This window comes from Camarhynchus parvulus, chromosome 5, assembly GCF_901933205.1.
Source record: "Camarhynchus parvulus chromosome 5, STF_HiC, whole genome shotgun sequence".
Classification (NCBI taxonomy): domain Eukaryota; kingdom Metazoa; phylum Chordata; class Aves; order Passeriformes; family Thraupidae; genus Camarhynchus; species Camarhynchus parvulus.
In genome coordinates this window covers 49,246,705-49,262,411 of record NC_044575.1, presented here as the reverse complement: position 1 = coordinate 49,262,411, position 15,707 = coordinate 49,246,705, and the positions used below count along the sequence as shown (strand labels likewise).

The 15,707-nt window shown below is 36.8% G+C and overlaps 1 protein-coding gene across 1 annotated transcript in view; it reads left to right on the top strand.

The window, feature by feature from the left end:
• Positions 1-12,107, top strand: part of SETD3 (SET domain containing 3, actin histidine methyltransferase) — a 62,043-nt gene extending 49,936 nt beyond the window's left edge. The window contains exons 9-13 of the mRNA XM_030948639.1: positions 3,147-3,221; positions 5,891-6,057; positions 6,701-6,786; positions 8,538-8,698; positions 9,320-12,107. Of these exons, the coding sequence (XP_030804499.1) occupies positions 3,147-3,221; positions 5,891-6,057; positions 6,701-6,786; positions 8,538-8,698; positions 9,320-9,763 (933 nt within the window). The 3' untranslated portion in view covers positions 9,764-12,107. The remainder of the gene's footprint in view (positions 1-3,146; positions 3,222-5,890; positions 6,058-6,700; positions 6,787-8,537; positions 8,699-9,319) is intronic.
• Positions 12,108-15,707: the final 3,600 nt, after the last annotated feature.

The following is a 15,707-nucleotide window of genomic DNA, read 5'->3' as shown; positions in this document are numbered from 1 at the left end:
TTATTATTTATTTATTTTTCATTATTGCAAGGTGATTACATGTTGTTCTTTAACAGTGATTCTTGCCTTTGCCTATTTGTTATGCAATCTCACAGCTTCGATTTAGCAATAAAGTTCATATGAGAGTCTTCAGTTTAAAGAAAATTGCTTAAAATTCAGAAATGTGTATTTTTGTAATATAAGTCGTAGCTGCAAGCGTCAGTACTTCCTGTACCCTTTTCCTGCTGGGCATCTCTTTCAGATGCTTTTGCAGAGACTTGTCTGTATTCATTAGACAACTCTTAATGAATGCCTTCAAAGTTGGGATTAGAGTAAAGAGGAAGAGAATCAAGGTTCTGTGGGGGAAAATTTAAGTAGCATATATTAAAAGAGCAGCTATTTATGTTGTTTTACTCATTCAAACTTCTATTCAAATTGATAAAATAATTTTTATTTTTATTATGCTCTTTAACAGTGGGTTTGATATGGAGCCAGCCTCTGGAGCCAAACCTCCTAATGCAGCAGTATATCAGGATTTGAAACATTTTTTTACACTGAAGTATAGCCTAAAGGGCAAAGGGGGTTGTGCTGAACTTAAATATTTTGTATATATGTAAAGATTTCAGTCATTTATTTCATATTTCTAGAGAAAGTAATTTAAATGGGTATAAATTCAGGAAGGATAGAAAACTGTAGTATTGGTAATGGGCTAAGAAAAGCTACTAAAGCTATTTCTGTTGTGTGCTAGTTTCCTTTTACTATTAGAAATGGGGGGTTACTGCTAAGATAGCTGTAAGCTGCCTGTATCGTAGTTTATATTATTGCAGAGTGAGGTGAGGGTGGGCTCTGCTCTCATCACAGCACAATCCCTTTAAAATAGATAAAGGGAACTGTTATTCATTGCAGGAAAGTAAGAAACAAAAGATGACATTGAATGCACCCCTGTGTAGTTTATTCCAAGTGTGGTGATGAAATACCTCCCAAGTCAATCAGCTACCATATATATCCCTGTTCTTGCTTTATTCCACAGGGCCCCTTTCCATGAGCTAGATAATAAAATGCTCTTTGGATTTGAACTGGAGCTAGGTCCATCCAGCTTTTTCTTGCTTCTGACACTATTAATTAGATCAACCTGCCTCTAAGAACTATTTCAAAATGGTTGTCTTCATGCATTTCTCATTGTTATTCTTTAGTGGGATTGTATTTTGACAGTCAGAGGTTGATTACCAGTTCTGACAGAGCTTTGAATAAGCTACATTCTGCCTGTTGGGCTGAGTCCATCCTTAATCACTGACCAGGCAGACTATTGCATGCTTTATACACAACTTGAAATTCATGTATCAGTCTGCTTCAGAAATAAAACTGAAGGGATGCAATTTGTCAGCTATCATGTGGGAAGAGAAGTAAACACCCTGTTAATTCTCTTACGTGACTGCTATTAAAAGAAAGAGGAAATAGGAGTCTAGCACTCCATTATGCTTTATAGAAAAGTCTTTCAGAAGTGCTGCTGGGTTTTGTGCGCTGTTTTGGGTTTTTTTTTTAAAGCAAAACTAAAAATTTAAAAGACAGATCAGTACTCCAGCGAGGCATGCTTAAACTGACAGAATCCTCCTCTTAAAATAATAGAATTTCCCCGGTCTGTGAAAGCCTTCTGTTCCACCAGCATTTCAAAGGATTGGGGTGGACTTTTCACATTCTAAACTATTTACTGAGTTTACCCAATAAGAAAATTTCAGGACAGGTCAAGAGTTTCTTTTTTTGGATGAAAAGTACAGTTTTTCAGAAGACGACTGATTTGTAGAAGATAGATTTGTTAACCTCTAGCATTTGCAACCTGCAACTCAGGGTAGGATAACTTTCAAAATCGAAAATCTTAATTGAAATTGTGCAGTCCAAATTAGAGAATGCACAGGAATTTCTGTGTTCAAGTACTGCAGCCTGTGTTTCTCAGTGGGCTGTATTGCATGACTCTTGTGTTGTTTACTGATCTTCACAAACCCATTAGACAGACCTGCAGTGAGGCATCTGCACAGGGAGCTTTCTGCAAGCGTCTGCAGGGCCAGGCTGCTCGTGCTTGGGGCTGACATTTTGGATTTGCTCCATTTGAAAGCACTGTTTTGGCTGACAAATGCACATTTAATGATGCAAGCAGTGCAAAACTATTAATGTGTGAGCCATCAACCAAGCTTTTGAAATAATCTGAGGAGTTCTGTCTTTGGACAAGCTGCATCCAAGATGGGAATCAGGGTATACTGCAACTCATATCAGTCAGCTTACAAAAAAGTATGTTTTCATTTTTGAAGGCTGAGGGACAATCTCTGGCTTCTTCTAGGTTTTTCCTCAGGCTCAGAGCATATTTTTCCATAAGTTACCTCTGTCAGTACTGAACTCAGACTACCTACCATAAAAGTTGCTTTCTGATTTTTCAGCAGCTTATGTTCCATCCTGTGGCTGCATCTCTGGTCATCCTATTGAAGAACATGCTGTTTGTCACTTAATAAAAAATATTACATTTTTAGGATAGCTTTAGTTGTTAGTGTGACCCCTTTACAGTTTAGTAATTATTTTTGGGGAAGTGCAGGTTTGTCAAGAGAGTTTATCCTCTTCCATTGCCAGCTACCATCTCAAAAATCCTTTTAGCATTTTAAGAGTATTACTTAACTTTTAGATAAAGGGATTATTTTCAAGTAAATTATAATTCTCTGAAGATTGTATCCCCTAAAGATCCACAGTTATCTAATCCTTTTTCATTGAGAGATCAAAAATGTGTTGGCAGTTGAAGGATAAAGCACAGCATATAGAGCTGTCAGTGCCTTGCTCCCTTGGGCCTCATGGGAGTGACTGAAAGCTCCAGAACTTTATAACAAGCTGCCAGCTTTAGCATGGTACTTTGTCTGTGCTCTGTGGAGGCTACCTTCCTCAGAGCCTTCTGTTCACTTCAGGTAGGTTATTTCCACCATTAGATTTCTTTAATGCAGAGACTTTTTTAAAAAGGAGATTGCTCAGGAATCATAAAGCAATCACTATCAGTTGTATTCTATCGTGCTGAGAAAGAAATGTGTGCAATTCCTATTGTTAATATTTATTTCCAATAGGAAAATTTGTCAGTGATGGGAGAGAGAAATATAAAATGCTAAAGGTGCTTTTGTCACTCTTTTCCTGGATAGATCACTACAGGCTACAATTTGGAAGATGACCGGTGTGAATGTGTAGCACTTCAAGATTTCAAAGCTGGAGAACAGGTAGTGTGAAGAGTTGTCTACATTATTGTTGTTCCATTAAGTTCTATGAACACTTGATGACTCCCTAGAAAATTTTAATAATGTAGTGGTGTGGATTAAACCCTGCTACATTTGAAATTTATTATGCTGAGCTAATTTTGACTGAAAATGCTACCAAACTAAATACATGTACATTTTTCAGAATATTTTCTATCGCTTGGTAGACCCTGGCTGTAGGAGAGTTTTATTCCTCGTGTTTTATAGAACTAGTTGAAATATTTAATCATTGGTGTGTGAACATACACAGCCACCAAGTTAGGTATTCTGGAAGAGCTTAGTAAAAGACCATATCCAAAAGACCAAAGATAAATATTTTTTAGATTTGTCTGCAGTAATGGATTGTAGAGTCTTTTTTAACAATGGTTTTTGTTGGCTTATGTTTCTTGTTAGTCTTTGTTCATTTAAAGAGGTGAAATGCAGTACAGTTGCCAGTCATTTTAACCCATGCTGTTGTCATTACAATGGTTAGTGGAAATGAGAAGGGACCTAAAAACATACTGTGTCCCTTTCACACAGGCATGCATGCATTTACCTCTTCATCCTGAGACAGCAGGAGAGTCTTGCAAAGATGCATGGAACAGTTCAGATCCAGTATTTTGATCAGAACTACTCAAAACCAAAACTGAGTGTCCAAATTAGTGATGCACTGAAGACAGTGGTTCTAGGAGTGTAGGAAGCCCCTGTGCTGTGTCAGCAGCCAGCCTAAACCCTCAAGTGGAGCAGCACTCCTTTTCTGACTGCTGCCTGTGCAGTCAGCATGGCCAGACAAAGCCTTTGTCTGTGAAACATCCTGAAATATTTTGTAACTCAGCCTCTGAGTTTTTACTTTTACTCTGTTATTTTGCCAGTCTTACAATTTATAATATTGTGATTTTAATTTTTCTTTTGTATTGTTACCTTTTTTAACAAAGACGTGTCTGGCATTTTTCTTTATTGAATACATCTTTCCAAAAGTGTATTTATCCTCATTGCTATGCTGAGGTTTACAGTGATTGTATATTTTTGCCCTCAGAATTTGTTATGGTAGTCAAATATTTTCTGTTTTTTCCAATTGTGGTGTGATGAGTTAAAAGGGGTCCACAGTTTTTCCAGAAGTGATCCAATTTATAATTTTCCACAGCTGGCAATGGATGTGTCATATAGCTGTTCTGGCTGCTCTCTCCATTTCAGTTATAGAGGGTTCCTGTATTTCAATTTTATTTTAGTAGTTTCACTTTGTCTGCTATTTATCAGAATTTCTGTGCAAACTTTAACTGTTAGTGACATCTTTAAAGCACTGTAATTATATAATGCTTCAGTCCTTTAATATACCATGCAGATGTCATTTCTTACAGTTTTAGCAGGAAGAGTGTATGATCCGTGCTTTTACTACTAAAAAATTAGTTAGGCAGCAGAGGTCCACAGAGTCTGTCAAACACTGGCCTGAAATAAAGCAATTCTCACTCTGTTTAATTGGATTTTTTGTAAAACAGTCTTGGGCTGTAAGAGCATGCTGTGTAATCTATATATGATATGCGACTTTTAGTTTAATGTGAGATGTATCACAGTAGTTTTAAAACTTGAGAGGGTGAGCAACTCTCTCCTTACCCACTGCCTTAATACACCTGGTCGGGTCATGTGTTCATCATATGAGTGTGTTACAGTATAATGTTCAGTATAATTCAATATCATGCTTTAGCATTTAGTGCTTAGGATAAACAGCTCTTACACAAAATTGAAAACAGAGAAAGTAAATGGCATCATTGCTGTTACTGAGCCCTTTAGAGAGCCCTGTGTCTTTCTCTGTCAGCTAGAGAGGAATGGAAGCTTGCAGGCATCCAGAGCACTGCTGTACCCTGAGGTTCTGAAGGGAAATCTGTAACTGCTGGGACTTCTTTTTCTGACTGACAATTTTGTTATCAAACACAAATGGGAAAATATCCTCTTGATGTGGGAGAATACAATTGCTACTCTGACCTCTAGTCCCATGAATTTCATACTGCCTAGCCCTGAGTTAAATACATTCTGCAGGTTATATTTAGGAACTTCTTTTTAAATGTGAATTAAAGTAACTATATACTTTATAGAAAAGAGTTCAGAGTAAAACAAAAATAAATACTAGCTGAACACAGCTCAGATCTCTCTGTATGATGTACTGTGGTATATCCATATCTTAAGGTAACATTTAAATGAAAGCAAAGTTGATCTATCAGCAGTATAGTTTTGAGTGGACATTTGGTTGGGGAAAATGTTTCCAGAAACACCATTTATTTTAATGGGCCCTCCTTGTCTCTGATTTTTTTTAGCCTTTAATAAAGCTTTGAAAGCTTATTTCTGTATGCTGGTACTTTATGTCAGTGTGAGAAACCAGAACATTTTTTTTTTAAAGTACAGAATAAAAATTTCTTCTTGCCTTTCAAAGTCTCTGTTATACATGTATATGTTTACATCTACCTCTAAAGTGTAATTGCCATATTGTATACAGCATTTGAGTCAATACCAGAAAACAAAGCATGGTTCTTCTTATAACCAAATATACATTGTACTCAGAATAGTAACTCTTCTAGAAAATAACTTTCAAATTATGTCAATTTTGTGAGCTGATCTTAAGCTTTTTTCCTGTCCCTTCACTTCTCTTTTCATCCTTCTAGATTTACATTTTTTATGGCACTCGGTCAAACGCTGAATTTGTGATCCACAGTGGTTTTTTCTTTGATAATAATTCACATGACAGAGTGAAAATAAAGCTTGGCGTGAGTAAAAGTGACAGGCTGTATGCTATGAAGGCAGAGGTCTTAGCTCGTGCTGGTATCCCAACGTAAGTAAAACACAATGCCATGGGTTTTTCAAAAAATTTCCAAAGTATATAGTGTCCAGTAAAGCATATATGAAGCTCTTTTGTAATAATTTTCTTAGGTGCTATATTTCTCCTGTTTGTATAGCAAATTAAAGTTATTGTAATAATATTTACAGAAGTTCTCTGAACTATATTATCATCTAATTTGAACCATATATAAGGAAAAAAGCCTTTGCTTTAATAACCATTTGAACAAAAACAGAGCAAGGATTAATTTGAAGCAATCTCTGTGGCTTTACTTTCTTTCCTATCCCTTGCAGACATAGTACAATGCTCAGTATGTGAATCACAGCATTTTCCTTTAGTCATTTCAGTCCAGAGGGTACTATTAGGAGCAGCAGACATGAAACATTGCATTTTCATGAATTTATTATGAAAGATGTATAAAGTAATTTTAAGTGTAAAATTGTAGTGATAATCATTCTTTTCAGATACAAGTTAAGGAAGCTTTTCTGTTTGAGCTAACATTACCTAATTTTTTTTAAGTTACTTTTGTAGCAGTACATTTGTTGTATAGTTTATGGTCTTCTATGTTAAAATAAGTTAAAAGATATGACAATTGGACTTGTATTTACTGTTGTTGTTTGATTGTTTCTTTTATTAGTTCAAGTGTTTTTGCCTTGCACTCCACTGAGCCTGCAATCTCTGCCCAGCTTTTGGCTTTTCTTCGAGTGTTTTGTATGAGTGAAGGTAGGATATTTTATGAAGATAACCTAATTTATGTTTGTCTTGTTGTGGGGATTTTTGATTGGTTTTTTTTTTGTTAATGTAGGAATGGGATAGACATTTATAAAACATTAAGATAGATGATCAGAAAAGTTGAGGAGTTTCAGTTACAAAGAAATTTATAAGCTACGGAGAAGCCCAATCTTTGGCCATGTCATCTGAGGGAATATTTCAGTAACTCTGAAAGCATGAGATGATACAGTTTTTTATTTCTTTTAATCTCCCAGACTCTTGTGAATGAGTGAGCTTTGGAGTTGGATCTCTAGTTCTTAGGTTTCAAAATAGTTTGCAGAACAAGATCATGCAAGACCTAGGGGTTTACATGCTTAAAATTGCAGCATTTTAGTCATCACCACTGGAATAATTTACGTGTTAAATTGGAATATTCTGTGCTGTAAAAGAAATATGAAAGAGACATTTCAAAATTGAGTGTTTTCCATATTTTAGTAATTTGTGATCTAAATATTCAATATTTTGGTAATTGGTAACCTAAAATTTCTGCATTTGCAGACTGTCTTTCTAGTGTTTCTCTTCTGTTACTTTTATTTGTGGGGCAAAATATGTGTGCATTTAATAAATATTCACCTTATTTGTGCATGTGAAACTTCTCATTAAATGCTCATAATAACTCCTTGATGGTTAGATGCAGTTTTGAAGGTTATGGATGTGACAGTTTGTCATGACAGTGAGAGAACTCCCTTGCAGTTAGGAATACTGTGCAGATGATGTGGATTTTTTTGTGCCAGCGGGAATACTGAAGTGGTTGAGTTTCTGCATGTGGTCTATTTGCTTTCTTTAATAAAAACAATGTAACTTAGTGTCATGCCTTCACTTCCTCTTGTCATCCATCTTTTAGAATTTACCAAGAAATTAGAATATACTGGAACAGTTTAGTTGGAAGGGACCTACGTCCATCTCTTGCAATTGCCTCATACTTCTGGGAAGTAAATTCAAGGGAAGAAAATTTTAGGATGCTGATGAGGGAGTGAATTTTGGCTTGGAGAGGAAAATATAGCTAGTGAATGCTTTAATTGCATTTCTCTGGTATATGATTGTGCTCACTTTGTTTATATGTCTTAAATAGTGTTTAAGAAAACTGTTTATTGAGAAACATGCAAGCTCTTGGTGAAGTTTGTCATAACTGCTTTGCAGTAGTCAAATTTATTAATTAAAACTTAAATGAAATTTTTGTAATGTCAAGGAGCTGATTAAATGTTTTCTGCTCTTGAGTTTTGATGGATGTCTTTTCTGAACACCTGTAGGAAGTTTCTGCTTTTGATAAAAAGATTATCAAAACAATAGGAAAAAGAATTCCATTGCTATTTGCATGCTCTTTGGCCTGTTCCTTTTATTCTCAAAAAATTCATTGCACTCTTTACGAATTTACTCCCTTTCATTTATGAATGATTTTACAAAACATTCTCTTCACTGACAGAGATTTATGCTGTGTAGAAGAGGCTGTGATATCTAAAGTATCTTTATTTCCAGGTGGAGAGAAGGCCCATTTGCTGCTGACCTGAAGACTTGCAGTTGTCTCTTTGAGGCAAATCCTAGAAAAAAAGCAGCATATCTGATAATTCTGATTTGAGGAGAGGGTTATTTTTTGCTAGCTGCTCAAAGATATACGATTGAAAATAAATCTTTCTGCAGTTTGTCAACTGACAAAGTGAATGATGAGATTGTTTTTTAACAGATTGGTTTTATACTTATTGCAGAAGAGCTGAAGGAGCACTTGATAGGTGAGCATGCGATTGGCAAAATCTTCACTCTGGGGAACTCTGACTTTCCTGTTAGCTGGGACAATGAAGTTAAACTTTGGACATTCCTGGAAGCCAGAGCATCCCTTCTTTTGAAAACCTATAAAACAACTGTGGAGGTAAAATTATCATTATGTGTAATTTAAAAGTCTGAGTTCTTCTGTGCATCGTGATTGTAGGAAAAGATATTTTGTCCTCCATTTTGTCTTTGCAAACTTCAACCTGAATGTTACTACATAATTCATTCTGTACTTTTTAAGTGCAGCAACAGTTTTGCATTATCTAAGGAAAATCAAATAAGATTGCAAAAAAGGAAATTTTGTTAATGTAATTTTGTTAATGTATTTTTCCTTTGATTTTCCAAGTAGAGACTACCACCTGCTTTTTTCTCTGCAAATAAGATGGGGAATCGGTTTCAACTTGTTGTCTGTTAGTTGCATTCTCCAGACTGCAAAGTGATGTGCTCCTATTGCAAATGTATAAGTAAACCTACATATTGCAAGTATTTGTGAAGTAACCTGACTTTGCTTGTCATGCAGACTGATTTATGTGCAGAAATTTTGGGCTTTTTATGATTTCCTGACAAATTTCACTGGGACTCCTTGCAGAACCCTCGTGTCCATTTGGCTCTGCCTGGAGAGCCTGGTGTCACTCCTGCTCAGGGAAAGAGATGAGGTGAGGGAGGGGCTGTTTGATTGTGTGAGGTGTTAGTAGCAGACTTGCTTTTTCTTTCCTACCAGGTGGATAAGTCCTTCCTGGAGACTCATGACCTCACTCCACATGCGGTAATGGCCATCAAACTGCGCTTAGGTGAGAAGGAGATCCTGGAGAAGGCGGTGAAGAGCGCAGCTGCCAGCAGAGAGTATTACAGCAAACAAATGGCAGACGGAGCTCCGCTCCCCAAGTATGACAAGGGCCATATTGCCTTGTTGGAGAACACTGTGGCAGACTCTAGACTCCCTATTGTCTTGAGAAACCTAGAAGATGTGGAAGAGCAAGGGGACTTAAAGATTGATGAAGCCATTGATGCTGAAGTCACAGAGAATGGGTTTGTAAATGGTGAAAACTCTTTATTTAATGGGACCAAATCAGAAAGTGAAAATCTTAGTAAAGAGAAAAGCAACAGAGGGACTGAAGATGCCAAAGAATCTTCTTCAGAAAGTACTGATGAGATTAAAGAATAGTCCTAAAATTTTACTTTCTTGTGAAATTAAACTAGCTGAAGTTTATCAACAGTGCATTTATGTTGGTGTGTTCCTTTGTTAACATTTCTCTTTCTGCAGAGAAAAATGGTTTTGCTGCTTTATATAAAAATGAAATTTTAAGTTATTTAAAAGATTTAGCATCCCTTTTCAATTAAGATTGCCATCTTGCTTTCAGGCAAAAACTGGGGAAAGAGGTGCCTTTGGAAGATTTTGCAGCCCTTTGTTGAATCAAATGTATTTTCTTCCTGGGGAAGAATTAAGCTCTTCTATCTGCTGTGCGTTTGTTGTTCTGTCACTCTGACTACCGAAATTAAAAGCTTGCTCTGCCTCCTGCCAAGAAAAGCAGAAGGCAGGACTGACTCGGTATTCAGCATGAAGGTAGGGGAGCAATACAGCAGAAAACTGAATGAGAGGATCAGAAACTTGGGAGACTGGAGGAAAACCTGTTTAAAATCAGGTGTGCCAGTCCAGAAAAAGGTAAGGTGGCAACCTTATGATTGGTAGTTTTAAATGTCAATGAGAATCCAAATTGTACACACTTAAAGTGATCTCTGAAGATTTCAGTTTACTTTGTCTTTTGTTTACTGTAGAAAATGTCTTTCTTCTTCAGTCGGAGTTAGGCTGCTACAATACAACATTCATGAACTTTTAAAGGTTGACTACTTTTTATTTCCAGGCAGTAGTTTTTATTTACAATGTTGGCAGAGCTACTGGAGATTTTGCAAGCAGATAGGCCAAGCCACAGCTTTAAACCGATCAAAGTGAGGTCACTTCCCAGCTTCTTCAGGTTTTCACAAAGAGCTAGAGATTTTCAAAGCTACACTTTTGACTAAACCATTATTAAAAGGAAAACATTAATAATGTTCTTGTCTGCTACTCCTTCATTTCTGTGTTGTTGAATGTAACATTGAATTCACATGATTACCTGATCTTACTCGACTTTGTCTTTTGGTTAAGATATTAATTGATCCTGCTTCCTCAAAGGAAATGGCAAACAGGTTTATGTATTTTTGTCCCAAGTCCAAACCACAGCCAAGTCTGCAGTGGTTTTTGCCATTTAGATTGTCTTCATCTGATGCACGTTTCTTGCGATACCACCACAACTTAAGCAGGTCTACTGTCACCAGCAGTTTTGATCACTGTCATAGTCCATGTTTGAACTTCTAGGTGGAAACCATACAGTCCTAGCACTGTGCAATATCAGAACAAGGGTAATTCCATGGCTTGACTTTGAAATTACCAGCCTATTAGGAGGAGAGGAGGGCAGAATATTTTTATTTTGTGGATCAATTCAGAGCAGTATAAAGTAGTTTAAATCAATTCTCAATATTAAGGACATTGTCTTTTACTTTTGTATCCTTAAGTTCATGATGATGGATAGAATGGAAAGCTTGGACAGTTGTTTAAAACTCAATAGAGGTTGCAAACTGCTCATCGAAGATCAGTTGCAGTAAAACGTCTTCTGGCACATTTGTAGTTTTTTTAGCCTTTGCTTCTTTCATACCGCAACCTGGAACATGTGGTTTTGCATCAATCTTTGGTGCAATACACATTTAAATAGTGACCTTCTTTCAGGTTGTCATAGAAGTTCTGGTGTTCAGCTAGCATCAGTGTGGGGAAAATAGAAAAAATAGTTTTTTAAAAAGTATTTCACTAAGAATGGCATGTTGCCATTGCACCTTGGATATTGCTTCATCACTAACAAGATGCTGGACCAGTATTTTTGTAACTATATGCTGCCTTTGGTAGAATGTCATGGAATTGTTGTCTTGACAATTTAAATACAAGAGTCATTACATTTTGGTTTTTATTAGGACCAATACTCCACTTCTGTTTCTGCCACTTACATTGCACAACATTGTACTAGATACTATGATGCAATTCTCAAACTAGCCTTCCCTGAAAATTATAACTGTAATTCAGAATTTAAATGCTTTGATTCAATCTGATACACTGTATTTTGTTCCAGTATTTGCTAATATCTATGGCTTAGCAAAGCCTGTGGTCACCACAGGACAGAATGTGTGGGTTTTCTTGAATAAAATATAGTTCTACCATGTCTTCACTAGTGAGTGTATTATACAAACAAAACCTCTACCTGCTACTGACTGCTGTATCTTTTGGGGTCTGTGGGGAGAGGAATATCTGTCTAGGTGTACAGATGAAGATTAAAGGACAAATAGCTGGGGAAAAAACCAAAAAAGGATTCAAGTAAAAGAAAGGGAAAGTGTTCTACTGAGTGCATGGTCAAATTCTTACTCTTCATCTGTTAGTGTTATTTAGAAAAATATGTTACACACAATAAAAATAGTGAGTAATCTAATTTTGTAATTTGCATTTTTCCTCTATGCATGTAATGGCTCCTTCAGAAGCACTAACCTAAAACTTAAGCTTTTGAAAACTGAGGTGAAAACAAAAAAAATTGGCACTGATGAGCCCTTATTACCATCTGTCATGAAAACAGACCTTTCAAAGCATTTTAAAGTTAACTTTCTTCATAATGTTTGGTTAAGAGGCTGTTCACACTAATCCCAGGCTAAATGCCAAATCTTGCTTCTGTTTAGCTATCTAAAGTATTCCTGTAAGAAAGACATCACTTGCATTTCTCGGACTGTTCTCCAAAAGCAAAACAGGGGGAAAAAAGCCTTTTGAATTTTACATGAACCTACCTAGTGGTGAATCATTTCCCTAACAACCTGTAACTAGGTTGGGTCCATGCCACGAGGTGATGTCCATATTTCCCTCTTGATAAAGTCAAATATACAAAATTGAGCAACAACTGCCAGCCTGAAAAATGTTTTTAAAGTGTAAATGCAACTGTAGCTTAAGTGCTGTCATGAGTGAAGGAGAAATGAGAGCCTTCTGGCTGGGGAGGTGGGATGGTTTTTGTTCTTGGCTAGAATATTTATTCTTTGCCTCAGACATCATTATAAGGTGGTATGTACAGAAAATCTGTGCAACCCAACAGTAGATGCCTTCTTGAGGCTGATTTGCCTTTAGGGAAGAATGATCATCACAGAGTCATGAAACTTGCAGGATTCAATGGTATTCTGGAAGATTTAGTTTACAAAATCTCCTCTAATTCACATGTTTAAAACCAGTATGTAGTATTTACTGCTGCCCCTTCTCTCTCCCTTGTTGTATAGAAAAGCATGTGAAGTAACTATGAAATGTCATTTGCAGTTTTTCAATCAGACAAAAGAAAGGTGCTCCCAAAATCTTCTTTTCTGACTTCATGGACTGAAACTCAATCCAGGTGTTTCTTATACTCTGTTCCAAACAGAAGTTTTCAGTAAAAACATTGCCCTCCCAAATTTATCTGATGAAGCAATACCCATCCCTTTTCCTCTAGAAGATTTTTAAGTGATCCTTGTTGAAGTCAGATATGACCACATGATTTTCACGTAATTACCATCTATATTTAATAGTTTCTATAGAGTTTCCTTCTTTGCATGCACTGCATGCTGTGCAAAGTACAGCACATAAATTGGTGACTCACGGTTAGGAGAGCTTTCTTAGCATTTCCTGGGTTCTACATCTATTTCCTAACAAATGCCACAAGTTTGGAAACCCTGTGGAGGATTTTTCAGTTAAATTAAAAAAAAAAGCCCTCTCACTCCATAATTAAGTAAAAAGCAAACCACAAATCAGGCTGGTTTTTGGATCTGGTGTAATTTCTAATCGTGGAAGATTAAGCTAGGTAGGGGAGGAAACTGAGATGTCCTTTCCTAAGTGGAAAAGAGGAGCTGGACAAGTGAACAGCTAGTTTGTCCAGCTAGCAGTTTGTCCCCTGCCAGGGAGGCAGGGGTTGCTGCTCTGAAGAACAGGAAGTTCAGGAATTATTTCAGTGCGTGTTCAAAATCATCTCCATTTAGTTCTGTAATTGCTGTGAAATTTCACAATTAGGCAAGAGCTTCACTATGGATCACAAACACATATGGATCACAAGCAGTTGTGTTGAACTGGCAGTGAAGAGCAGATGTGAGTGGCTGCTGCCACTGAGACTTGACTTTGCTTCTTCAGAAAGGTGCTTAAAATCTGCATGAGTATAGGGGATAGCATCTTGCATGTGGGTAATGTTGGTTTCACAACTGAGTCACCATTACTTAAGCACAGATTCAAGCACCATCAGAACTAGATAATTGAATTTAAACAGTGGTATTTTATTTAAGTTTGCTGTTTTTAAAAAATGGGCTAACTTGCCAGCCTTGAATGCACAAGTCAGTTGTCCTTTGAATAGGATTAACAGGGGCAAAAAGCAAATTTCTCTGTAACATCCCTTGCATGGCAAACACCAAGAGTAGCTTCATTCCAGCTTGCAGCCTTGTTTCACTTGCACGTGTTTCTGACCAGGTACCCTCTTGCTTTGTGTTCAGCTGGGGCAACCTGCCTGTGCCCTAGATGCTTTTCTATCAGTGGAGAAGTGTGGGCTGTCCTCTTGGCCAGGTCAGCAGTATTTGACATGGTGCTGTGGAAGTCAGTAGATTTCATGTTGTACTGCTACCTTGGACCCATGCAAATGGACTATTCATTTCTTTCTTTTAGCTTTCTTTTTGCAAATGCTCTTTGGTTTAAATATGCTGCGGTTTGTTGTCATATTCACAGAAGTTGCCTGCTCCTCCTATGTAAGGCTGAATTTTGGAAACTGTGTAGGTGTCCTGTATCCAGCAACTGCTTTATGATATGGGTTTAAGGGAAATTCCATTCCCTTTGCTGTATTCCACACTGGTTCACCGCTTTCAGTAATGTTAATACCTCAGCCAAGGCTCCTAATTTCAGCACTACTAAGTGGGCTTGTACACAGATTTGTGGTCCAAAGGTATGAATAATGTGCTTTAAAACTGAATCTCCATGCTGAAACAGGCCTGCACAAACAGCCTCCTATGAACTGCAAAGGAATTTTTAGATTGCCTTGAATATCTATAAGTCCCACTGCCTTGCAGCAATTAATTCAAGTGATTGGATGCTAGGAATAGTTTATTATAATTGCACACAGGTAGTAATTTATTAGGGTGGCTGTTTCTTTTGGCATATGTCAAGAAGGTCAGAGTTTAGGCTTTTTTGGACATTAACCTAGTCTTCTGAAACTCTGAAGTTCCACTTTTTGGTCATTAATTTTGTACATGCTGAGATTGTGACAATTAACCCACTTAATAAAGGTCAAGTTTCAATTTTTTCCAATTTCTGGAACACTTAACTTTATTCCTTCTTGAAAATGGGCAGACACAGAATGATAAATAGTTATTAAATGAGAACGAAGATGTAGTTCTGCTGTCAAGATACTATTGAATGGTTAGTAACAAAAGGACCAGAGCTGCTGTGGATTTGAAATAAAAGGAGTAGCACAGATCAAACTACAGGTAAATGAAATAGAAAAGCGTACATCACAGTGAGTGTTTAAAGTCATTTCTACATACATCCCTGTTAACTTACTCTACCTAAGCTTCTAAATTATGCAAATCCATAATTTGTCCCTTTAATTTTTTCCACGTACACATGTGATTTTTCCCACAGCTGTAAAGCAGCATCAAACCACAGCTAAAAGGCATAAACAAGCAAAGTGAGTAAGGAAGTGGTGGTGGTGTTTTCAGGTGACCAAAACCTAGTTATACTGCATTCCTTAATAATTCCTGGCCTTAAGGAGCCACAAATTAGATAAAAAGAAGCCCTTGGTTCTGTCTAGTGGCATCAATTCCTAAAGGGTACATTGGCATGTTGTGTCTCATAAGCTATCACATAAAAATTCTGAAAAGTATCTATCAAAAAGCATATTTATTAATTTCAAATTGTATCATCCATTGAAGAAATGTGTGCAGACAAATCAGAAGTAGTCATTTGCTCTGTTAATAAAATCACTGTACCTTTAATAGTTTGTCAGCACTGAGTGATGTTTGAAAAGCTGTTTTCCACATTCATTTTTGAA